This window comes from Cryptotermes secundus, unplaced genomic scaffold (genome assembly GCF_002891405.2).
Source record: "Cryptotermes secundus unplaced genomic scaffold, Csec_1.0 scaffold205, whole genome shotgun sequence".
NCBI classification, from domain to species: Eukaryota; Metazoa; Arthropoda; class Insecta; order Blattodea; family Kalotermitidae; genus Cryptotermes; species Cryptotermes secundus.
Window position 1 is genome coordinate 860,879 of NW_019731570.1, and position 25,113 is coordinate 885,991.

Below are 25,113 nucleotides of genomic sequence, written 5' to 3' on the forward strand. Positions count from 1 at the left end.
GGGGGAAGCGTACAGGGTATGTGACAGAAACTGCTGGCATGCAGTGCACCAAGCCTGGCACTGAAGAGATAACCTTTAGCAGGTGGTCCTTACATTCACTAATACACACTCATAGCTGGGGGAGTTTTTAAAATTTAAAAGCTCAGTTCTGCATCAGGTCATAAAATGATATGTATTTAATTTGTGGGAACTGCCCACATTCAAGCAAGTGTGACAACGCAAGCTTCATTGCTTAGCAAGGATGAGTAAACAGCAGTTGCTAGGCAAAGCCCACAACAATACGGACAGTGACTGGTTTTCTATTTGTCCGACTCTAGGTTACATAGGAACATACAGTTACATTCATTCGTCTTGTGTATATTGTACATAGAAATAGGAATTAGGATTAAAAATGTAAGTATATGTAAATACTGACAATGGACATACTAATACGGACTATGACTTGACAAATGACAGACCCGACCTCTTGTCAGAGAGGGCACCCCAAATGAGCAGGACAGTAACTTTCATATAAGAAAGGAAAGAAAAAAGAAAAACAAATATTTGACACCAAGACAGACAGACTGACGGACTGTCAGTCGCAATGTGACTTGGACTTACATTCAATCATTTATTTTAAAATTCCATGAATCCTCTCTGGTTACAATGTGCCTAGGATGTAGAACATGTCAGATTACTATATGTACTGCAATAACTAACGCAGGTAAATAGTTACCATTGTCACAATCATGCTGTAAAAACTAAATCATAATATATACAATTCGATAGCAGTCTAAAATATACAATTCATAAAATTGAAAAATTAGTATATAATAAAAATTCCATAGGTACAAATGTAAAATACTATTATTAACACATTGCGGACCAGTGGTTTAAACATTTAAATCACCCTGGGGACCGGCGTTTTTAAACCTACTACCCTAACTTGTGCACTGTTCACTTTAAAAATTAATATAAAATCTCCTAATGAATTTTATGAACTGAAATTTTTGGAGAACACTTACCAGAGCTCCTAGAAGTACTTGCGCGTCTGATATCTCTGGAGAAATTCCCCTTTGTGAAGAGGTATTACGCAGAAGTTGCACATGTAGGCAGTTCTACTCTTCTTCTTGTGCTCTGCGCACACACGACAGTGCCTAGAAGGGTGTTTCTTCTTGCAATATTCACTCTTCACAATTTTCACGAGAATATGTTTCTGCATATCACCCGAGAGTCGGCCAGGGGGGTCTACTTGGCCTCCGGTGGGTGCGAACAGATGGCCCTGGCTGCACTACGTCTGTGTGTGACGCAGGTCCTGCCGCCACCGTGACGTCAGTAGCCCAAGCTTTTGCCAGTTTCAACAGAAATGCTTTGTATTTCAAAGTAGAATTTCTGTTCACCTTTTTGAAAACAGTAAATGAATTGAAAATTGCACAGTGCAACTTTCTTCGTCCATTTTACTGTTTTCCTAGGAAGGGAATAATAGGCCAAGAACTGGTCGGCCCTATCAACTCCTTTCATGAACATATTATACTTGGAAATACAAAGAGGCTTCTTTACTTGCCCGTGTCTTCTTTGAACATCGACCATGCTCTAATTGTGAATCTTTCATTTCTTCTTGGTCGTCTTTCCTATTAGCAGCCATCCTGGCCAACATGTCTTGCGTGTTCTCTTGGTTGGCCTTTCTGTTGGCAGTCATGCCCTCTTTGATTTCGTTTTTCATTTTGTTCATCATTTCTTTCATGTGTTCTTGGCCTGTTCTTCTTTTAGCCAGCAGGCATGCCATCATTTTTTCTGTCTCCATAATGTGGCGATACACTACCCAATGTCATAAATTCAATAATGTGTTCAATCTGATCCAATCCATACCACTTCTGACATCAGTTATCACCTGTATTAGTGAATAATAATCCGGGTTCTGGATTGGATGAATGGGTTTATTTGATCCTATTACTCGCATCCAGTGATTACACATAATTATAGTGCTGTTGGTATTTCTACTCTTTATAATTCACTGTTAACATACACACTAGTCGTTTCCTGGTAACACAATTAAAACACACGAACTATAAAAGTCTCACTAAATCGCACACTCCCAATACGACTGCACTGTAATACACATAAAGTCTTCAAATCACACATTAGATCTTCACTGGCTGACATCCTGTAATCTTCTGTACTCCTCCAGCTTTCTGCTATCCTCTTGTTTGCATGCCTCAACCACCACTACTACTACTCTGTAATGCTGCAGAATGAAGATGGACGTGCTGTAAACACATATCGCATGATCACTATCCAGCCAGTCTATTGGCTTGTTGGTTGATCTACAGAAAACACATCATCCTCTATTGTTGCGTGTTGGACTGTGTTTACAGAGCTGTTGCCTGGCAATGGTTGATCAAATCCATTACAGTATGAAACACGTAACATTAAGTGTTAGGCCGTAGGTTTGTTAGAACTGCTAGTAGTCTGAATGTTAGTGTACCCAAGTTGGTGGGAGGAGTGTCTGGGCCTTCTGCCAGGGAGGTTCAGCAGTGTGTGATCACAAGCAACATCACTGCATTACAGCTGTTCCTCAAATTGCTGGTTATTAGAGAAGACGTATTTCCTGTATAGATCATGTGTATTTATTTCGGCTGGTGTCTGTCGGAACAGAGATGTCATTGGGGAGGTAAAGTTGGGATAGGTATACACATCTTACTGTAGTCTCATATAGAAAAGGATCTGGTGACTGTGCTCACTGATGTCTCTATTCTGGCAAGCAGTATGTTGTCTTTCATGAATTTTCTATTTTTAATTCTGTGGTGATCTCATATTGTAGATGGTTAAATATATATATTTTTTTTAGTTGAAATTTAAAGTGACTGAAATGCACATGTTTATCGGCAGGATTTGTTTTTCTTACAGAGCAGTTTTTATGAAGATGTCTCAAAACAGAGGTTATCGTCGTGATGGTAGGCAGTCCTATCAAATGAATTCATCTGCCCACTATGGTGGTCGTTCTGGGCAGCAGATGAATGTGAATCCATGGGAAGGAGGGTTGGTTCCAGGAGGAAGGGCTGGAATAACAGGCTTGCTGCCAACACCTCCGCAGACATCAAATCTTTTGTCACAGTTGTCATCACCTGAAGCACAGCTTGCTCTTGCCAGTAACCTGCTGTCAACACTGTTGAGACCTCAACAGCAGCCTCCCCAGGTAGCTACTTCTTAGTATATAGCGGTAGTTTGCTTGTTTCAAAATTAATTCAGATATTTTAAACATTAAAAACTGTAAATTTATCTTCAGGAAGTAAAGTTTGTGACAATACACATTCAGGCCTTCAGTGAATTTCACTTAACTGTTTAGGTGCCATCTCTGTTGAGTTTGGGTGCAGTTGATCATATGGGAAATTCAGTAGGCTCTGGATATCGACAGCATTCTGGCTATGGTCCAGGAAGGTATCAAGATCCTGGTCCGAACAGGCGTAAACGTACAGAATCTAGGAGACAAGAACCGTACAATAAGGTAGGAGTATTATTGCATGAATTAGCTTCACATGCTGGAGTTGTGAAAGTTCTCATACTTTTAACCTTTATCATCCCAAAGTACCTCCCCTGTGGTATTAAGAAGAGTGTTCCTGGTGCCTCAAGTACCATGTGACGGTATGCAAACACTGTGCCCCTTATATGCTTTCATGATGCAGTGAAATTTCAGACCTGCTAGCCCTTTATGCGAGTGTCATATTGCTATCACCAAAATACAAACAATTTTTGAAGTGCTTGCAAGTGGTCTGACACGGATTGACTTTAATAACGTATGCAAGATAATAGGCTTATGAATAGAAAGAGGTTGGTTAAAAAGATTTTGTATGTGACTTCTCTATACTTATACTTAACAAAGTGCAGCAAGCAGTATTGTTTCTGTTAGGGGTACAGTTCATTCAGACTTTCCATCACTGAATTGTGGTGGTTGAGTTACATAATGCTGACCTACCAACATTTGCATGATTATGTTGTACATGTACGTACGTGGTACAATCCAAAAGTTCCCGAAATTCGAATTTTGCGCGCGAATGGTTATGAGTATATCGAAATACTGCTAGATGTCTCCCCACACACCCTTCTTGAATCAGTGTGGCAAGCAGCGTCGAGTTGAGTGTTTGGGTTTATTGTTGGTGAACGTATTTCCATTGTTGTGTTTCCGTGAGTTTGCGGTTTTCAATGGCTGACCTGAGAGCAGCATGTCTGTATAAAGTTTTGTTTTAAACTTGGGAAAACCGCTGCAGAAATGCACCAAATATTGAAGCAAGCTTTGGTGACAACAATTTAGGCCAGACACAAACATACGACTGGTATAAGCATTTAAAAAATGGCCGACCATCGACTGATGATGACGATCGTTTGGGATGGCTGTCAACTGGCACCACACCAGAAAATGTAGTGAAAGTTAGGGATCTGATTCTGCAAGATCATAGACTGACCATCCAAGACCTCTGTAACACCTTGGGGCTAAGTTATGATACATGTCAATGAATTTTGTCAGAGGAACTGTACATGAGGAGGATTGTGGCGAAGTTTGTGCCACGACTGCTGCAAAATGAACAGAAGCCGCATTGCTTGGAAGTCTGCAGGGAACTTCAACAACAGCTTCAAGGGGATCCAAACTTTCTTTCGAAGGTTGTCACTGGTGACGAAAGTTGGGTTTATGGCTACGACCTTGAAAGCAAGCAGCAATCATCGCAATGGAAGAGCCCTTCTTCACCTCAGCCAAAAAAAAGCTCAACAAGTCAAGAGCAACATTATGTCCATGTTGATCTGTTTTTATGATATTGATGGCATTGTTCATAAGGAGTTCGTACCTCCTGGTCAGACACTCAATAAAGAGTTCTGTCGTGATGTTCTGAGGCATTTGAGGGAGGACATGAGGAGAAAACGTTGATGCTCATGAATGACTGGGTACTCCACCATGACAATGCACGACCACATATGGCTTACATTGTGCAGGAATTTTTGGCTAAAAACAAGATGGCAGTTGTTCCGCATCCATCGTACTCGCCAGACTTAGCTCCATGCGACTTCATTCTCTTCCCCAAGATGAAAATCAAGTTGAAGGGGCGAAGATTTGATACAGTTGTGGAAATTCAAGCGGAAACGCGTACAGTACTAAACACCCTGATAACGAAAGACTTCCAGGATGCATTTCAAAAGTGGCAGTAACACTGGGATCGGTGTATGAGCTCCCAAGGGGGCTACTTTGAAGGTGATGGTGCAGAATAAGATCCAGGTAAGATGTAATAGTTTTTATTAACATATTTCAGGAACTTTTGGATTGCACCACATACTTTAGTTGTAGGACTTTGGGGCAGAGCAGGAATGGCCAGTAAGGAATGCCTCAAGGTTGTCCACCTCTTCTCTGGCAGACCATAGGGCTTGAGAACTCAGATCCACTTAGTATTTTAAGTAGATCAGACAGTCAAGTACTATCACCATTGTTTCTACCTGAAATTGCTTTCTTATGACCATAATTGTTGGGCTGGGATCTAATTTAACAAATCTGGGAAGAAATGCTCAATACATTTGAGAACTCTTTCACCGTTATATATGTTATGATCCACAGGGTCATGACATCATGCATTTGGTAGGAGGGTACCAGTATTTTGGAGAAATACACTCCCTCCATCTCCAGGGTAAAAGTGACCAGAGTTGGGAGGGTGGCAGGTTCTGTAGAAGTAGCAAGAAAAGAAATGGGTTGTGGATGAAAAGAGCATTTAGCTCGCTTACGGACTAGCAGTGACCTGATGGTTATGGTTTGGAGACAGAGTAATAGTATCTCGACTACTATGCGCCATATGAAGAAAGTTGATTCAGATCATGATATTTCTAACTTGTATTTGAGAGGTCATCAGTTTGAATCTCAGCAAAGCACTGACTACCCTAATTTAGATATGTGTACATTTCCTCAGTCCCTCTCCTCAAGATATTACTTCATTTTTGACCACTTCCATTTTCATAATCATCTGCCATTCAGTGAATTATATTCTGAGCTGCTGATAGCATTGTTGTATAAGCTACAAGCACAAGTGTACAAACTACCACCATAAGATGGAAAATTCTGTGATGAGCATAGAAACAACGTGAAACTTGTAAATTTATTGATGCCTGAAACAGAATGCGTCCTTTGTAGCCAAGCCACAGAATGGCAGGCACCTATATAATAAACTATGATTTGCAGAAAAAAAATAAAGTTTTTGTATGGCAGTAGGAAGCAGCATTGGCCATCCTGAGGAAAACATTTGCAGTGTTGTGTCTGTTCACTCACAACAAAGATAAGCATACACCTTACCTATGAAATTGGCCTGTGTACTGTCACATGTTTTGTGGATTATCACACTAAAGTGAATTTGTGAGGTCAGTGCCTTAGTGTGGAACAGCTGTAGGATTCATATGTCAGAGAGGCAAATAAATCAGACATCTACCATTTTGGTATTTTCTGTCATAGCAGGTTCATACAGAAGTCTTACATATAACAAATTTATAGAAATGAAGTGTTTGCATTGCTGTCATATACGTTTTGTTTGCTTTAAGATACTTTTTATTTGTTGTGATTAATAGTTTTGGAGAAATTTACGCTTTTAGAAAAGGGGAAACAGTTTTGAATAAATTCTGTCATTTAGTTTGGAAATTGGTCTCCCCTGAGAATTATTTAAATAAGGTATGATAAAGGTTAAAGTGTAATATTATTGTATAATGTTATTTTAGTCTTCTAAATGAAATAGCTTGCATTGAGAAATGCATGATTCTGCAAGTTATGTAATGTTTCTAACCAAGTGTCATGAATCTTCATCCTTACAAATCATTTTAAGGATATTTATCATCTAAAAGTTGTCCTAGGCTTTTTAGGGGAATTAACAAAACTGTTCATGTCATCAGTAAATATTGCTCTAGAGATATCACAAGATTTCCAATCATTTCTCTGTTCCTAAACAGTTTTTCTACAAAGCTTGTTATGCTGTTAGGCACTAAAAGGCTCTCCAGCACCTCATCCAACTGTGAAAATCAACAGCATCATGTAATTTTTACTCCTCTGAGGGAATTGGACTTGTGTGTGTAGTATAATATAATTTAATCTGATTCAAATTTTGCAGATATGTCCTCTGATAAGACCAAGAATTTATATGTAACCCAGTTCTAAGAATCAGGTGCTGTCTTCAGAACTGAGGTAATTTATGTTAAAGGTACTTGGAGAAAACATTACAAGCAAGCATTTTGTTTATTACCTCTGAATCTTGTATCTCTTGTCATGTTCTACTAACAATGTTCTATACCATTGTGAAGCTTCAGACATTGATCAGCATCTGCAGCCTGTTTCATTTCTTCTATCAATAAATCCACTGTATCTCAAAGACCTGGGCCATGCTGCAACAACTTCTATATCCATGTTGATTCCAATCCATGATTTCCAACTGCTGACATATGGGTAATTGCAATGATGACATACAGCCCACGCAGGGTCGTCGCCCTGCCTCTGCCAGGGGGGGTCCTGAGAGGAAGCCTGGTGGTAGCCAGGGGTTGCGAAGTCCTAGCGTAGGGAAAAGTCGCAGTGGCTCAGGCACCAAACCTGGGGGTAAAGCTGACAGAAAGGATGATGACAATGAACCTAAGAAAGACAAAGACCAGGAGGATGATATAAGTAGTGGAGCTGAAAAGAAAACTGATGAAGAGGATGTTAAGAGGTAAGCAGATGCCTTTCAACATTACTTTCCTTCTGTTCTTTCTGTGGCGTCTTCGTTACGCACACAGAATCAAGAAGTTTCCCAAGCAAGCTGTGTCATCTCTGGGTTACAGCTACATCGCAAAACTTATATACATGAACATGATTAATATTGCCAACATATGGCCAAGCACACCATTTATAAGAAACATTGCACTAATGGATCTTCACATTGTGTATGTGTAAGGTATAAATGACCTCACATGTTTGTGTGTTTGTGGATTGTTCATGCTCCTTCCCTGGTGTAGATGCACAGTAATAATATACAAGCATATTTTTATTGTTCATGTCGACAGTACTTCTCCAATTCTACTCACTGCAATGTGTTAAAACAAACATGTCACAATAATTAGTTCACTACACTTGTATATCTGTTCAAAATTCTAAAAGTTTAAAATTTATTCACTTTTTTCTTGTGTTTAATTTTCATTTGGTACTCATTGTGAGACTGGATTCTATTTGCTGAAGAAGATGTTCTGCAGTTTCCCTGCAGCTTATCTTTCATTGTACTGATACAGCTGCATTATTATTGATAACTCTTCCTTCTGAAGCTTTAAATACTGGTAATGTCTAATCATATCTTGTAATCCCTATCATGTGATAACAGGCTCATTTGCATGTGGAGAATCTACACTGTATGTGGGTTCCATCTTGTGTTCTGGTGTATGGACCAATTTCCTGCTTAGAAAAGCAGATTGGATAATTTTTGTGTTCCTTACACACTCTAATGTACAAATGAGTTCATGGTTTCAGATGAGCATCATTTTCAAAGAGCAACTTAAATCATTTAACATCAGATATTACATTTTACTGAAAATGGACATTTGTCTATAAGTGGAAGTTACTGTACACCATATGTAAGTTGACTTATGTGTGCCATTTGGGAAGGAATATCAAAAGGGTTCACATCAATAGTCATTAAGTGAATAATGGCTTTCAAGCTCTGTCATGATTCTTCTTCTGCCTGGAGGCAGTAACAGCCCCATTCTACATTGGTCTGAAATAGTATTCACTGGAACAACTTTGACAAAGTCTACAAAGAATTTATTAAATTTAGAATTTTATTGGTCCAAGTTTTCAGATATGTAGTTATGAACCATACCAGTATCAGAGCAGTCTTTCTTTCAGATACATTGAAATGAAAAGACATTTCTGAGAATATATTCAGCCTCAGAAGAAAAGCTTTGTAATGATTTTGATTGCTTGTGTTAAGTCATGTGCGATATTATGTCTTGGAAATATATACTCACGATAATAAAATTCTGGCATAAATGAGTGTTAGATACAGATAAAATTTATTCTTGAAATAATTTGCTAAAGGTGTGTGTTTGGAGTAATCCTTTGAAGTGGACAGTTCTGTCAACGATGGTAGAAGAATTGAACTGCAGTGTTTTCCTTGCACGAATTTTGCATCAGATGTGTGTCCAGATATGACAACCCAGTACACTCACGTTTAAATGTATACTGTAAATGTTCCTTGAACATTTCTTCATCCGTTAAACTGCAACTTCATATGCAAATTAAAAAGTTCCTCTTCTATCATGGACAGCTTATAATTATAATGCAAATTTTCCAGTTTGTGGATGTGTATTTGTTTTCAGATAAATACAAATTCATTTCTGAAACAGGAGGCTGTCAGTGTTTCAGCTGCTGTGTTCAGGATTCAGAGTACCTGGTTTAAGTAGGCTTGTTTATGGTGAATGGTTGTACGATTCATATGAGCCTGCAGTGCAGTGTGGAAGACCTTTGAGGAGTATTTTCATTATTATTTATACTTGTGTAAAATTTATGAAGATCACAGGACTTTTGGCATGTTGTCATATTTTGACTGCACAGTTCAAATGCTTTTGTATCCCATCTAACTGTGCATCCCTTATTCACAAAGTTTTGAAAATGTGCATTGTGGTAGAACTATCACAGGGTGTAGAATTTATCACAGCTTGTCATGGAGTCCATATTTATCCTCTTGTCTTGCATTGCTTTCTACAATACATTGTAGTTTTGTTTCCACATGTTAATGTTCAGGTTTGTCTGGACTTTAATCCTAAAGCCATGTATTCGTGGATTTCTTCACTTTCTCCAGGCAAATATTGGTGCAACAACATTCTGTAGTTCACTTATGTTGCACTAATCCAAGTTTGCCATGATTATGCATGTTAAAATGAATGATAAACATTAAAATGGGTTTGTGTACTACCTTCCCAGTTCTTTCTAGTATGTTTTTACCCTTGACTTCTCAGGTACCACCATAAGTTAGGTAATAGCAATGTACACCTTAACATGTTGCTGCCAAACATCACTTGACATTTAGGTGCAGTTCCTTGTATGTTAGATTCTCTGTTGGAAGGCAGAATGAATTGAAATTTTCATGGAATAACTGAAGAGGTGTGCTATTAGTTGTCTTCATCTAAAAAGAACTGGAGTTTTTCCCTTCCCCCCTGTAAACCGAAAGGATGTAGATGCAGATAGTTTGGGTTGGAAGGACAGCTGCTGCAGCTAACATGTTGAGTGCAAACTTGAGAGGGGGGGGTCATAAGTTGAAAGAATTCCAACTTAGGTTTGTATCTGATGTATAATGCAGTGTAAACTCCAATTTTAAAGAAAAGCTGCATAAATAGTTCTACATTTTAATTCTTTTGTTCCTGTATTTTAACATTTACATAATGATTATTGTAATCTTGAGTGAGAAGTCATTCCTGCTGTTGTAATGAAAATGCGTTTTGGGTATCTTTTGAGTTCAGAAGTGTATTTTTTAATCCATCTCTTCACTCTGTCTCTTCAGTATGTTACTGAATTTTCATAATTTTTGTTGTTTGTAGCATTGCTTTCTATCTCATTTATGTGTAAATATATATAGAAAATTAAGGGTAATTTACACAAAACTAAAAGTTACAGTCACATGGATAGTACTCCTTCATATTTGTGGAGGTTCGATGTTAGATCTCAGCCAAGAGATCTCTTGAGGTTTTCCTCAGTTTCTCCAGGTAGTTGATGTAAAACCTCAAATTAGGCTGTGTCTGCTTCTGTGCATATTCTTGCAATTCATTCACTGATCTGTCGTTTAACAATACATAGTCTGACCTGCAAACAGCGATATTAAATGACCATAAGCAAATGAATGTACTTGAAAACTGAAATACAAAATGACAGTTTTCTAAATGAAAAAATGTTATTGAATTGCATTAGCTCTGATTGTGCGAGCTTTAATTTTTATAGTGCCATGTCAAGACACTGCAAAATTTAGGTCAAACAAAAGTATAGACCATTATTATAATTTGTAACTTACATTGATTATCATACACCATTTTTAAGTGACTAAATAATGTATTTAATTGGTGAGGAGATTTTGGACACCCTTGCAAAAGCACAGCTGTGTATGGCCTGAAATTCAAAATATACGATGGGGTACCCAAAAGAAACCGAACTAATTTTTTTATGGGCAGAGCTTTTGTAGTACTGCGTTTTGCCGGTATGAGCGCATAGAGCTAACATTCTTGAGTCGATAAGCCGACTACTGTTGCTTAAGAAGGTAAGGACTACTTTCGGCAGAGTTTATAGTGACAAATGTTTCGTGTGATCGTCGTTTTTGCAATGGCTGATTTTCGTGAACAGCATGCGGCGGTGAAATTCTGCTTTTTGCTCGGGAAAAGTGGAACAGAAACTCTTGAAATGTTAAAAACGGCGTATAAAGACGATGCTATGGGGAAAATTCAAGTGTTTGAATGGTTTTCCCGTTTCAAAAATGGTGAAATGTCAATTGATGACAAACCTCGTTCTGGTAGTCCTCCCACGGCCCAAACACATGAAAATGTTGAAAAAATTCGTGAAATCATCAGGGAAGATCAATGATGGACCATTGAAGAAATTGTGGAGCTGTCGGGAGTTATTCAGAGCTCAGTTCATTGAATTTTGACAGAAGATTTGGGAATGAAAAGGGTGGCTGCGAAATTCGTGCAACGACTGCTGACTGCTGAACAAAAACAAGGTCGCGTGGAAGCATGCTGTGCTTTGAAAGAAGAGTCCCGAAATGATCAAAACTTTTTTTCAAAAATTATCACCGGTGACGAAACCTGGTGCTATGCTTACGATCCTGAATCAAAGCAACAATCAAGCCAGTGGAAGACTTCAAGTTCGCCTCGCCCCAAGAAAGCTCGTCAGGTGAAATCAAACATGAAAACAATGCTGATTTGTTTTTTCGATGTGAGAGGAGTCGTCCATTCAGAGTTTGTTCCGCAGGGTCAGACAGTTAACCAGGCTTTCTGCTTGGAAGTTTTGAAAAGATTGCACAACAGTTTGCGGTGGAAGCGGCCAGATTTGTGGCAGTCGGGTGACTGGTTTTTCCATCATGACAATGCCCCTGCTCACACAGCCCTGTCTGTATGACAATTCTTGACCAAAAATGGTATGACCCCTGTTCCTCACCCTCCATACTCACCCGACCTTGCCCCGTGCAACTTTTTTTTGTTTCCTCGAATGAAAAGAGACATGAAAGGAAAACGTTTTGCTGATGTTGCTGAGGTGAAGGAAAAAATGACGGAGGCGCTGTCAAGCATCTCAAAAGATGAATTTAGACAATGTTTTGAAAAATGGAATAAAAGACTAGACAAGTGTATTAGTGTAAGTGGAGAGTACTTTGGAGGGGATTGAAGGTTTGTGCTTAAGATTTGAATAAATAAGTTAAAAAAAAATAAGTTCGGTTTCTTTTGGGTACCCTCTTGTATGAGACACTGCAAATGCTCTTTGAAACTTCATTACAAAATGTTTGTTAATTGTGAGACTGCATGTCTCTTTTGTGTCATCTATTGAATCATCAGCCCTAATGACCACTGCCTGATACTGAATCTGTGCACCTCTTGTAAATACTGTCTTTTCCAATTTCATCATGAAATTCATATCACCAAGGTCACTTCAACATTCAAACTTCTTGTAATGTATCTAATTCATCGCTATCATTCACTTTATTTACATTTGTAGCTTCTGCTTTAGATTGTCCTGTATCTCAGGTAATAAATATATATATAAAACTCTAAGAACTTAAAGTGTAAGGGAAGGAAGCCTCTTTAGATATTTCTTTACTGTGTGTTTTGAAATAAAATGGCAAAAGATGTCACATGATGATGGCGTGCGTGCGTGCGTTAAATTGAATGCTAAATGAAGGAGGAGTTTAAAGTGAGAAACATTAAAGGGGGTTCCACTGTGTATGTAATCTGTGTTACATTGGCCAGGTCTTTATGACCCATTTTTGCGGATGCTCACTGAAAAATTCACGTTTTCATGAATCAAGAGCTCTTTTCCATAACCTGAAGCATCCATCTGTGCAGTGAAATCCGTATGTGTTCCCACATCTAGCTATTTTTTTTTTTTTTAGTGGGGTGGGACTAAGTCCCTAGTACTATGGTCACTTTTGGCCTATTGTACCAGCCCCAGATGATAGGTGAGGGTGATTGTGGAGCAGTTGGTGGAATGAAGATTGATAGGGGGAACCGAAGTACTCAGAGAAAACCTGCCCCAGCGCCACTTTGTCCACCACAAATCCCACTTGGTCAGACCCGGAATCGAACCCGGGCTGCTGCGGTGGGAAGCCAGCGACTAACCGCTTGAGCTGTGGTGCGCCCCCATGTCTAGCTAAGTCCCCATATATTGAATATTTTTTCTGGTCCCACCTTAAGCCCACTGTAAACATGGAGTTCCAGGGGCATCCAGAAAGTAAAGACAGTTTGCACATAGAACTTGTGCAGGTCAATAAATGACACCATTTCAAGGTTAACGGGCCTCAGTAGTATTTTAGTAACAAGCCAAGCGAAGAATGCAGTGATATTGTTTTGCAATTTTTTTTGTAGTGTTTAGAAATGAGCAGATTGTGAAGTGTGAGCTGTAATTCAGTTTTTTAATGTACAAAATCTGTCCAATTGAAATTTACCATCAGCTTACTGAGATATATGTGGAAGGTGTAATGAATGATTCAAATGTGAGAAAGTAGCATCAAATGTTTAATGGGGGTAGAACAGATATTCATGATGAGCAACATGGGCATCTGTTCATCACTGAGGACTTGAAACACAGGATTGGTCAACACATCAGTTCAAATGGGCGTTTCATTCTTGATGAAATTCATGCGAAATTTCCTCAAATTTCTCTCTCTGATTCATGAAATTGTTATGGAGTATCTCAAAAAAAAAAAAAGTGCAGTATGGGTGCCATGGATGCTCACTGAAAATCACGAGACATATGGATGATACTTTGACATTTTTAGAGTGGTATCACCCAAGAGGGCAATAATTTTTTGTCCAGATAGTCACAGGAGGTGAAACATGGGTTTCATATATCATCCCTGAGAGTAAACATCAATCTCTGGACTGGCATCATTCTCATTCACCATCAAACTCCATAAAATTCAAACATATATCAACCCAGAACGTCCTAGCCATCTATCAATGATGTGTCATTGTGCAACTCTGAAGTATCTCTGACATGTCATCTAAAACCACCAGTGATGCCAGCTGTCAACAGGAATGGATCTGCCGCATGATAATGCGTGCTCACATACTGTCTCTAGTACAAGTGCGCTACTTGCTGACTTTGCCTGGGACCCCCCCCCCCATCCTCCATACAGTCTGGACCTGGCTCCAAGTGATTTTCACTTGATCACACACTTGAAGCAGTTTTGGGGTGGCATGTGCTTTGGGAGCGATGAAGAAGTGAAGAAGATGGTAAAAGACTGGTTTGGTGGACTGGTGACAGATTTATACATTGCAGGCATACAGAAACTTGTCACATTCTAACAAGTGCCTAAATCATCATGAGGATTATGTAGAAAATTGATTTAAGGTCTGTAGTAATGATAAAAATATTTTTCTTAATTTGATTCATTTTTAATCACCTATTGGTCTTTACTTTCTGGACGACCTATAGTAGCATTTTAAGAGTACAGTCTTCTGGATTATAATACTATATAGTTCCAAGAAAGCCCAGTGTTTGAGAGGGATGTAGTGGCTATCACTTAGACCTATTATATTGTGTGTTTCTGTGAAAATGTGTGCCTTATCTAAATTCACTTTCTTTGCTAGCAGGGCATCTCTTTTAATTCATCCCATTTCTGTTATTATTTACAACACACTTGGCATCATTGTCAGACACTACTGTTGAATGTAAATGTTCACTGACACTCCATTCTTATTGTGGGTCACAAAATTTCATATTTTTATTTCTTTTCTTGAACCTTTTATATATATATAGTCACATGATTGACTGTAGACAGGGTTTGGATTGGTAATTGGATTTATTGAACACTTATACACAACTCGCAGTTACAAGTAACTGTAGCACTATTACTAATTCACACTCTGCAATTCACTACAGCGCGCACACTGCAGCATTCCTCTGACTAACTCACTCCACTATACTAACTTATTCCCAGGCTGGCAGCTATCTCACACCAACATCCTACTCTTCTCACTGCCATCTCATGACTCTCGTAATTGCAGCTGCTGCTCGTTATGTAACCTTGGCATAGCCACATAGAAGACGCCTCTTCCAGCAGTTCTTCTGTTTGTAACTATTGCACAGACCATGTAGAGAACACCACTTCCCAGTTACTCCATCGTTTTGTGTTACAAATCTGTTGCCTGGCAGCACCTGTGTTTGCAGAGCCACACCCTATCAATGGCTCTCTCTTCTGGCTTCACAGTTGGGATTTCTCAAATGGTTATGTAAATTCTCCAGTTCTATAAGGAATTGACTAGAACAGTAAGGTTTTTCCAGTGCATAGTTAGGCACCATGCATTTAAGGTGTATGGGGAGAGATGTATTCATAAGTTTGATACTAGTTGGAAGTGAGTGGTCAGCTTCATATCATGGTCATTTTACCCACAAGGAAATAACTCCTAGGATGGAATTTGGTAGGAGGCTTTGTTGGGTTCTGGAGTCAGTCTGGATGCTGCAGAAGAGAAAGTCTCTTTCCTCTGCAAGAAGTTGGACTCCGTGGTTTTCCTTCCTGTAGCCTGGTTGCCATGCTGACTGATCTATCCCTACTGAAAATGGATGGAATAGTGATTAAGTATGCATTTTAGAAGTGTCTTGGAGTATGGGTTTGTGGAACTACCCAGCAGTGAAATTGATTTGGTAGCGGATTGTTGTTTCTCTCAGCATTAGAAATATTGGGTAGTAAATGTCTTTCTGCTCATTAGCAATATCTTCGACATCTTTACTTTTCAGCATAGAAGTGGTGGAGCAAATCTGTGAGTAAATGTTGAACCTAAAACATGACATTTAGAGTCGTAAAATTTATATATCCTGTTCGTCAGACCACAGAGAATTCACTTAGATTATTTTTCTAATTTGTTGGATTTTTGTTGTGAAGTTGGCTATAATTTTATCTGTACATGTAGCTATTTATGTCTTCAGTAATATCATCTGCTTCCCTGGAGTCTGTTGTTTCCGACTTGAATTATTTTGTCATGTGATTGTTGTATTGTTTTTAAAAGTGTCAGTATTAGCAGTAGTACCAGAATCGTCAAAGAAAGGACACCTGTTGGGATTATTTTTTTTTAATTTTTCTCAGGCGAGTTTGCTAAGAGTCCCATTTAGTAAGCTATGAAAAGTGAAAAGTAATATTTTATAACTAATTATGCCAGCGTAGGAGTGAATATGTAACGTCTTATGCACTAATAGGAAAGGAATGTCAAATAGACGTTACCCTGCTTTCAAAGGTGCTGTAATTAATTTATGTGCAAATTTTCAGAGATGAGAGTGACGATGGTGAGAAGAAAAGGGATTGGAAAGATGAGAAAAAATCTGAAGAAATGTTGGATGATAATCAAGATGAAAAAGATGATGAAAAAGGAAATAGTGGAAAAGAGAAGGTAGGTGACACTGCAAACCCTGCAGTAATTTTCTGTGTTTGATGAGAGTGAGAGATTAAATGAAAGATAAAAAGTTCATGTTGTTCTAATGGCTATGTGTGTCTGTTTTCAGACTTTTTCCCATGGGATTCTTCTGTTAACAATATACAGTCAGGCTTAATATTTTTCATTCAGTATTATTGAGTATCATTGTACAGTACAGTATATGTGCCTAGTAAAATAAATGAGAGGCATACACCGATGAAAACCACTTCCAAATATGTTTTAAAGTTACAAGCCATTCAAAATGCTTCCATTTCCCATAATTGTAATACATTCTAATCATTTTCAACGTATGCTGTCTTTTCTTAGACACTGACTGTAGTTTAAGCTACAATGGTCATCATTGTGTAATCAGATTCAAGTTAGGTGCATTTTTTTTAATTCGCTTGGTGGGGGGGAGTCAAACTGGGTCCACCTGGCATGGTGGCCACTCATTGACCTATTGTACCTGCCCTCAGTGATTGTGGTGATGGAGAATTTGGTGGAATGAAGATTGGCAGGGGAAACCAAAGTACTCAGAGAAAACCTGCCCGCGCCACTTTGCCCACCACAAATCCCACTTGACCAGACCCGGGATCGAACCCGGGTCACTGGGGTGGGAAGCCAGCGACTAACCGCTTGAGCTATGGCGCGGCCTGCGTTAGATGCATATGTGGGCATATATTTCACCATGAAAGTTAACATCTCAACAAGTACTTAGGACTGAATATTGTAATTTATTAGTTATCACTACTCTGTATTTAGGAATTCTCAGATAGAAATTTTCTGAAGCCCTTTCAAATAATGCTGGATAAATTATGCCACAGCCACTTCTTTCATATCCTCCAGTTCATTCTTCACTAATCCAATCATTGTGCACAGAGATTGAAAGTGTGTATGTGCATGTGTGTGCATATGTTTAAAAGCATGTATGTGCATGCATATATTTTTGTTAAAGAAGGTACACAGTCTGTTACTTTCTAAACTACCTGGCTATTTTGTGTATCACCCACATAACATATGTGTAACAAACTAAAAACAGTGCCGACTCCCAAGATAGAAATGTAGCCTCTACTCTGACATATCATCACAGACATTCACTTTACTTCAAAATAATTCCAGTGTAAAATTAATTAACAAGTAACAAATTTTAACATTCTGACGGAGATTTAAAACAATGTTTTAACCTTGAAGCCTGATATTAACAGTTTAGTAACACAACAAGCTGTAGAAGTTGGTAATGAAATATACAGGGTTTGTCCGAAAAGTAATGTCAGTTATTTTATTGTGAAGTGACTATATGTCGCAGCACTCTCAGACCGGTTGGGATCGGTGGAGGGGGAAGTCAGCTTATGAACCCGCGGTCGCTTAGTCGTCTCCGAACTTCCTGAGAGTGACGAAAGGCTTTTCCGTGAAACTCGTTTTTGTCTCCCGTGCAAGCCGCAATGCAGCGCTCCTTGGAACAAAGGATTGCCATCATGTTTTGTGTGAAACTTGGCAAGTCTGCAGTGGAAACTTTTCCCATGATAAAGACGGCCTTCGGTGATGATTGTTTGTCGGAATGTCAGGTCTACCGGTGGCACAGGGCCTTTTTAGAAGGCCGTGAAGAGGTCGACGATGAAGCCCGCGCTGGACGGCCATCAACAAGCACCACCGACGAAAATGTGAGTTTGTACTACATGGTACAACCATCAACGCCAAATTCTACATGGAAGTGCTAAAGAGACTCAAACGAAGTGTTTGTCTCATCCGGCCCGACATCGCGGACGATTGGAAACTTCACCATGACAATGCGCCAGCCCACACCGCCTTCCTCGTGACCCGCTTCCTGACCAATTCAAAGGTGCCAACGGTTCCCCAGCCGCCCTACAGTCCTGACGTGGCTCCCCAGACTTCTTTTTGTTTCCGCGCTTGAAAACTCTCATGAAAGGACATCATTTTGGGACAGTTGGCGAAGTCAAAGAGGCTTGCACCAAGGCTCTAAAGGACATTCCGGAGGAGGCCTACCATGACGCCTTCGATGCCTAGAAATCTCGCTGGAATCGATGTATCGACGCAGAAGAAGCCTATTTTGAAGCCTTTTAATGTGTTGCACCAATCTAATCCATAAAAGTTTTTTAATCGACTCACTGACATTACTTTTCGGACAAACCCTATATATTAGTATAATTATTAATATGGATCATACTAGAGCACCGTTCAGTAACAATGATATATCATGGAAACTATCTGATGGTGGTCCAGCGGGATCGAAACCTATAGCAGATACGGAATAGTAAACAAATGTTAACTCTTTCATATTGGTTTATGTATTTGGAATTTGTTATGTTGATAGCCACATAATAATATGACATAGTGATATACAACAGGATGCATACAATACAGGTTTAAACTAGATATTCCATAGAATAATTGCGCTATGGGTGATTGAACAGTAATGAAAAAATAGATTCACACTGTAAAAGGTAATAGCAGTCTTTTTGTCAGTGGAAATGTTTCAGTTTAATAGTTGATGTGAGGAGGGCAGAGGTGTCTTGATAATGCGTCAAGATTATTGATTGCTGCAGTATGATATGCATATAGTGCAGAGATGTGAAATCTGATGTTTTTGAAATGGCTTTTCCAGGGTACTGGTAAAAATAAATGGGTCGGTGTATTAATTACTATTCTCCCTGGGCCCTCTTGATCACAGTTTGAGATCATCCTGTATTTAGGAAAACATGGAAATTGTAAAGGCAGTGGTACTGCAAAAAAGGGGCATTGTGGGCATGCAGGTTATAAATAATACAATAGTAATAAGGCCATGACATATGGTGGACCATTATATTTTAACAAGGTAGCTGCTAGCATTGGTGTGGTTTGAAATCCACCCTGCAGCAATTTACAGGGGCTGGGGACAAAAGAATAAAAGAAATAATACAATACAGGTAAATAAGGATGCACAGAATTCAGCCCTAGAGGAAAGACTTGACAAAAAATCTGTATGCCAACCATGGGAATACAGTAGAAGTTAATGAACCAAAATTGAGGAACACAACCTTGACCTGAATTTAGAAGAAACATTCACCTTGCCCCCAGTCACCAAATTTCTGATTAGCCGCCTCTGCAGGGCATTGCCACAGCTAGGGCAGTAATCAACTTCAAGTGAATCCCAAATGTATGCCAAAGAAGTACACAGCTGTTAACTGGTAGGGAGAAGGGAGTGGGGGATGGATAGGAAGACAGCAGGTAGGAAGTGGGGGGAAGAAGGGACAGGGTGTACAGAAAGGTGGTTACAGAAATACATGGTAGGTGGGATTGGTCCTTGATGTTATCTGGCAACAGATGCCTGTGTGACATTTCTTTGTTTCCAAGATATCACATTGCTTCTTGCTTAATGCTGCTCGTCTTTGAGAAGCCTACAGGCATACTGCAAAGTCCTCCACTCAGAAGGGCTTCAGTGTTATGTTTCTGATTGTCCTTGCAATTGGCATCACAATTCCATACTGGCCCTAACTCTTCTCCATAGTTACTACCTCTAAAAAGGTTATGGTTTAACATGGTAGCTCATATTTCATTGCTGTTTGCAGCATAGAATATGATTGTGTTGTGAGTAAGGGGAGGTAATTTTAATATCATCAGACAAGTAGACAAGTTATTGTGCCACAAAAGAGAGAGATAGATTAGTGCTTTGCTGTGTACAGTGTTGTCAAAACTGTTTTAACATTTGCAACAGCCAGTGTAAACTCAAATGAAGTTAGTGACATTGTAACCAAGAGCATGTGTATTAGAGTAGAGTGAATAACAGAGATCTCAAGCTGTGTCACAAAAGCCAGCATGAAAAAGAAAACGTTTTGACTGTAAGACAAGAAGAATCTACAAGGTTAATTTCCAGGACTGCATGAACTTTAAGATAATGACATTTAAAATCAACATCTTTTAATGTTATTCAAAGTAATCTCCTTGGGATGTTACACACTTATTGTTGGAAACACTCATTTGCACATAATTCTGACAGTTCCTTTGTATGTCACATTTCTTTTAATGTCCTCCATGTCTTCAAATCTCCCTTTCAATAAGGTTTTGATTTTGGAGACTAAGCAAAGGTCTGGTGGGGATAAATCAGGAGAATATTGGGGGTGATTTAATTCTGGAATTAACTGCTTTATTGATACTGCAGTGTGAGGTCTCACATTGTCATGTAGGAGGAACCAGCTTCCTCTTTCCTGAAACTTGAAGTTTGAACCTGACAGATTCTTATAGCTGGCTGAATTAAGTAGCCAGTATCCCTGACATGAATTAGTATAGATTTCTTGTGTCGTTGGTCCAGTTATAAAATACAGTGCAGTGCCTTAAGTTAGAAATGTGTAGGTTATAGAATGAAATCTGTTTACGGAAGTGCTCTATGTTTGGTGTCTTGGAATCTGACTGTTCTTCCTTGTGCCATATTGAAGCTTGGTGTTTTCAGTGCACCAAAGATGAAATAGTTTTCACAAAATAGATAGTGAGATTGTGAAATTAAACAAGGCTAGAAAAATTACTGAATAGATGTCATGCCTTAAATATGATGCATTGAAATTGGGGATATAAGGAAAGTACATATTAAGCAGGAAACCACAAAGCTCATATATTTTGTAATTTTTTCTAAATAGATGAATGTGTTTGAACTCACATTGCATTTTTTCTTCTTTCAGGATGTTGCAGAGAAAGTGCCAACATCACGTTACAGTGGCATACCGCCTGCACTCTTTTACTGTCATGTTTGCAAGAAACACATGTGGGATGACATTGTATGTATGAGCAACTTTGTGTGTTTGTCTCCTCTTTTTTTGGTTTAGGAATGCTTATTAGTAATTTGTTTCCATTTATTTCAGTCATTCCAGAATCACTTGAAGGGAAGAACACACCAATTGATGATGGATAAACTTGAAGAGAGTTACAAGATAAGGGTGGAGCTTATGAGGCATGAACAGAAGGTGCGGTATTTGAAGAGACAAGTTCTATAAATTTACCATGACCTTTATTGAATATTGTAATATTTGAGGTCTGTTACACAGAATACATACAGCGGAACTTCAATATTGCAAGAAATTACCCCCCCCCCCAAAAGTCATTGTAACGAACATCCAGAATACTCTAAAATGAAGGAAGCAGTCTTCTGGGATTTGGCACCATGTATATGTGGTGTTAACTGACGTTTCGGAGGAACGCATCGCCTCCGTCTTCAAGGTAGAAGAAAAAATATAAGAAATCTGCGTCGGTTAACACCACATATACACGGTGCCAAATCCCAGAAGACTGCTTTCTTCGTAGTCACCCCCGTGAAAGCCTCAAATCTTACATACTCTAAAATGGTTGAAATGTGTAACTACAAGTCGATCCCCTAACTTATGATTATGTATAGTATAGTGTGGCATGAAGTTTCATATGATAATGCAGACATTGCAGCGTTACTTCTTTGAATGATTGTCACAGGGATAGGAGATTAATGAAAAATAATTTGGTGTTTTCAGCAGCATTATCTGAACCAAAGATAGATTTTTGTAACGTACAGTACCTGTTCTGCCATCAGACAGCTGATAGAAGCCATCCCTAATGAGCAGAATTCCTGCCAGATATTTATTGCAGGTCCATGAACATGGATTACTGATATGCTTACAAGGCCCACCCACATTTTGCCCATAATTTGCTGCACGTGTGTATGCACTATTTGATCACATTGAATAGTGGTGTTTGGCTGAGATCAGTGTAAATGCCTTTTCTTCTTCAATCAAATCAAATAGCAGTATGGATTGTATTGCATTAAACTGATATTTTTATTACAGTGGTATATATTAAAGTGAAATATTTGTGTATGAAGGTGTATACTAAATTGGTGGGATTCAGAAAAATATAGTTGTTTTATTGAATATTTTGTTACTCTGGTGGTAGTTACAACATTTCACTGCAGAGTAGAAGTTGCAAATATGGTACTTAGGTCTTAAGTCAGAAGTAACAATCATGTTGATATTTTGTCATGTTAGCCTTTTGTATTGATTATTACTTGAGCCTTTCATACTGAGCATCAGACATGTAGCTTGGAAAGATGAGCAGGAAACATAATCTTGATGCAGTTACATATATTGGTAAGTGGCCACTGAGTGGCTGTTAAACAAGATTTAAGAGTGATATTGAAACTTGGGAGGTGACTGGTGTGACACAAGTCTAAGTGGGGAGGGGGGGGGACAAAGGAACATGCATGAAAGAGAAGAGGGAGGGAGTATAACATATACGAGGTGGGTCCAAAATGTAATGCTACCACTGATTTTATTCGCTATCTGAGGATTCCTCAGACTTGGATGCTGTTTCTTTGTCAGAGTAACACCCTTGATATTCCATACATTTTTTGGAGTGCCCTGCCTGTTTCTCAGACACGTGCAATAGGCCATTTTCAGACATGGATTGGGTAATGGTAGTGGCTTATTTCACTTCAGTGTTAGTGGTCAATGTCTACCCTGATGACTCATGTTTTAAGCATTAGAAATGCCCAAACTTCACGTAAGTCAAGGTCTGGACTATAGAGTTAATGTTTTGCAGGCGTTTCACAATGTCTGCTATCGCCTCTATCATCAGTATCTGCAGTATGCAGCCATTCATTCTCTTGAAGAAGTCACCATTTCATCAAGGACCCCCCCTCCCACCACAAATTGCATTCCTAAAATGAGTTTTAAGTGTGTTTGTATAGAAACACCAGTCACAATTAGCTTCCAAGGTAGCCAGTGCTGAAGAATAACGGGGTTTGAGTCGATAAACCCTATGCACATCCGTATTTCTGACATGGTACTCCGCAAAGCTTCTTTGGTGCAGGCAAATGTTCGTGTTTCCAAACACCACCTTTCTTTCTAGTCCTGGTCATAATATCTTGTCCAGAGCTCACTGTAGGTGATCATGAATGATGATAAGTCAGGAGGTTGTTCAGTAGAAGTAACTTATCAGTGGCATAATTCCAGTAGTTGTGTTTTCTTCTCATCACTGAGGCCACGAGGAGTCCACCTTGCACACACTCAACGCATTCCTAATTCCATTGTAACAATACGGTGAATCCTTTCCATTGTCATGTTTAAATTTCTTGTCCTTCAGCAGTTGTTCAGCTATATCAGTGTCACATCTGTGACAGCGGTGCTTGATCTCCCACTTCGTGCATTGTCAAGCACCCTTTTCTGTCTTTAAAATGCTTCCATCACAAAACACTAGCTCAACACACATTCTGTAACATCTCTCCACCACTTCTCCGCACTTCACACAAAATTCTGTTGCACATCTCTGTCATAAGTCGTATGAAATGCTGTTCTGTTCTCCCATTGCAGAACAGGTTTCTTGGAAGAGCTTTTACAAGCAAACATGTGGAAAATGACAACATTTGCACTAGTAGCTGAACACATTTAAGGAAGCAGCATAGTGTTTGCACCACCTTGGTGAAGGCCACTGAATATGAGCAGTGTTGCCAGTCCCATTACTTTTTAAATTCCCTTGTATGAAAAAGAGAGTGCATGTGGGAGAATAAGATGGAGAAAGCGTTATCATAAGACAGCTAATTCTGTTGGATATATCAGTTGATTGGACAATGATTAAACTGTTTCTTACATTTTGAAGATGTAGATTGGATGTAACTGGCGTACGATTGTGTTAGGTTTGGTGGTAGCATTGTTGAACCTACGAGTTCTGTTAACAGAAGATTCAACAGTATTGGGCAGAATGTCAAAATTCTTAAATTAGTTGTTATATAATGTTATCCATAGTCCAGAAATGCATCTAAGTTATAGCCACTTAACAAAATTCATTTTCCTGTTGCATTGAAATATATGTCATAAAATACATTTCGTACATCCTACTTGTAGTTACCACCAGGCCTTGTTAACTTATCTATGGAAAATGTGTGAGCATAATTCTGTATCCCTGACCTTATCCAGTCACATTATTGTCTTCCTTTATAACTATAACTTTGTGATGTTTGATGGTTTAGGAATATGATTCATGGTGCGAAATTCATAGTGACTTGCTTTTGGATTGGCAGATGTAATTAAAATGTATGATTGTAGTATGATGTAGACTGTGATATGTTGCAGGTTGCAGAACAGCAGAGAGAAATTGAGATGGAGAGAATGAAACGTCAAGGAAAGAAGGTGAACATGAGCATTCGGGAGTACTGCACCATGTGTGACTTGCATTTCTTTGGCAACCTTATTGTGCATCGCAAAAATGATCGTCATCAGGTATTATTATATTTGTAGAGTTGTCTTTGTTATTGTCAGTGGCTGTTAAGTATTAACATTGTAACTTCAGTGAATATGCACCTGGTGTTTTTTTTTTCATGAGTGATATAAATCCATTAATAAAATGATTCCAGGTGGTAACATTTGTGGCTTGTATTTAGGAAGTGGCTATTTTGATTCTCATCTAAGAACTGACATAAAATACTTTCACTTCTCTTTTTATGGCATTTGAAGTACAAGGTTTGTCCCCACCCCCCTCAAAAGTTGTTGT

At 38.9% G+C, this 25,113-nt stretch overlaps 1 protein-coding gene across 3 annotated transcripts in view; it reads left to right on the forward strand.

Annotated features, from left to right (window-relative positions):
• Window positions 1–25,113, forward strand: part of LOC111867074 (zinc finger protein on ecdysone puffs) — a 38,030-nt gene that overhangs the window by 1,604 nt on the left and 11,313 nt on the right. For 2 of the 3 annotated variants that reach the window (XM_023856554.2, XM_023856555.2), the window contains exons 2-8: window positions 2,887–3,175; window positions 3,326–3,484; window positions 7,459–7,691; window positions 16,470–16,590; window positions 21,285–21,380; window positions 21,465–21,566; window positions 24,696–24,842. In XM_023856554.2, coding sequence (XP_023712322.1) covers window positions 2,897–3,175; window positions 3,326–3,484; window positions 7,459–7,691; window positions 16,470–16,590; window positions 21,285–21,380; window positions 21,465–21,566; window positions 24,696–24,842 — 1,137 coding nt within the window. In that variant the 5' untranslated portion in view covers window positions 2,887–2,896. Of the gene's footprint in view, window positions 1–2,886; window positions 3,176–3,325; window positions 3,485–7,458; window positions 7,692–16,469; window positions 16,591–21,284; window positions 21,381–21,464; window positions 21,567–24,695; window positions 24,843–25,113 lie in introns of those variants that run through there. The other variant, XM_033752532.1, reaches the window with a different exon arrangement.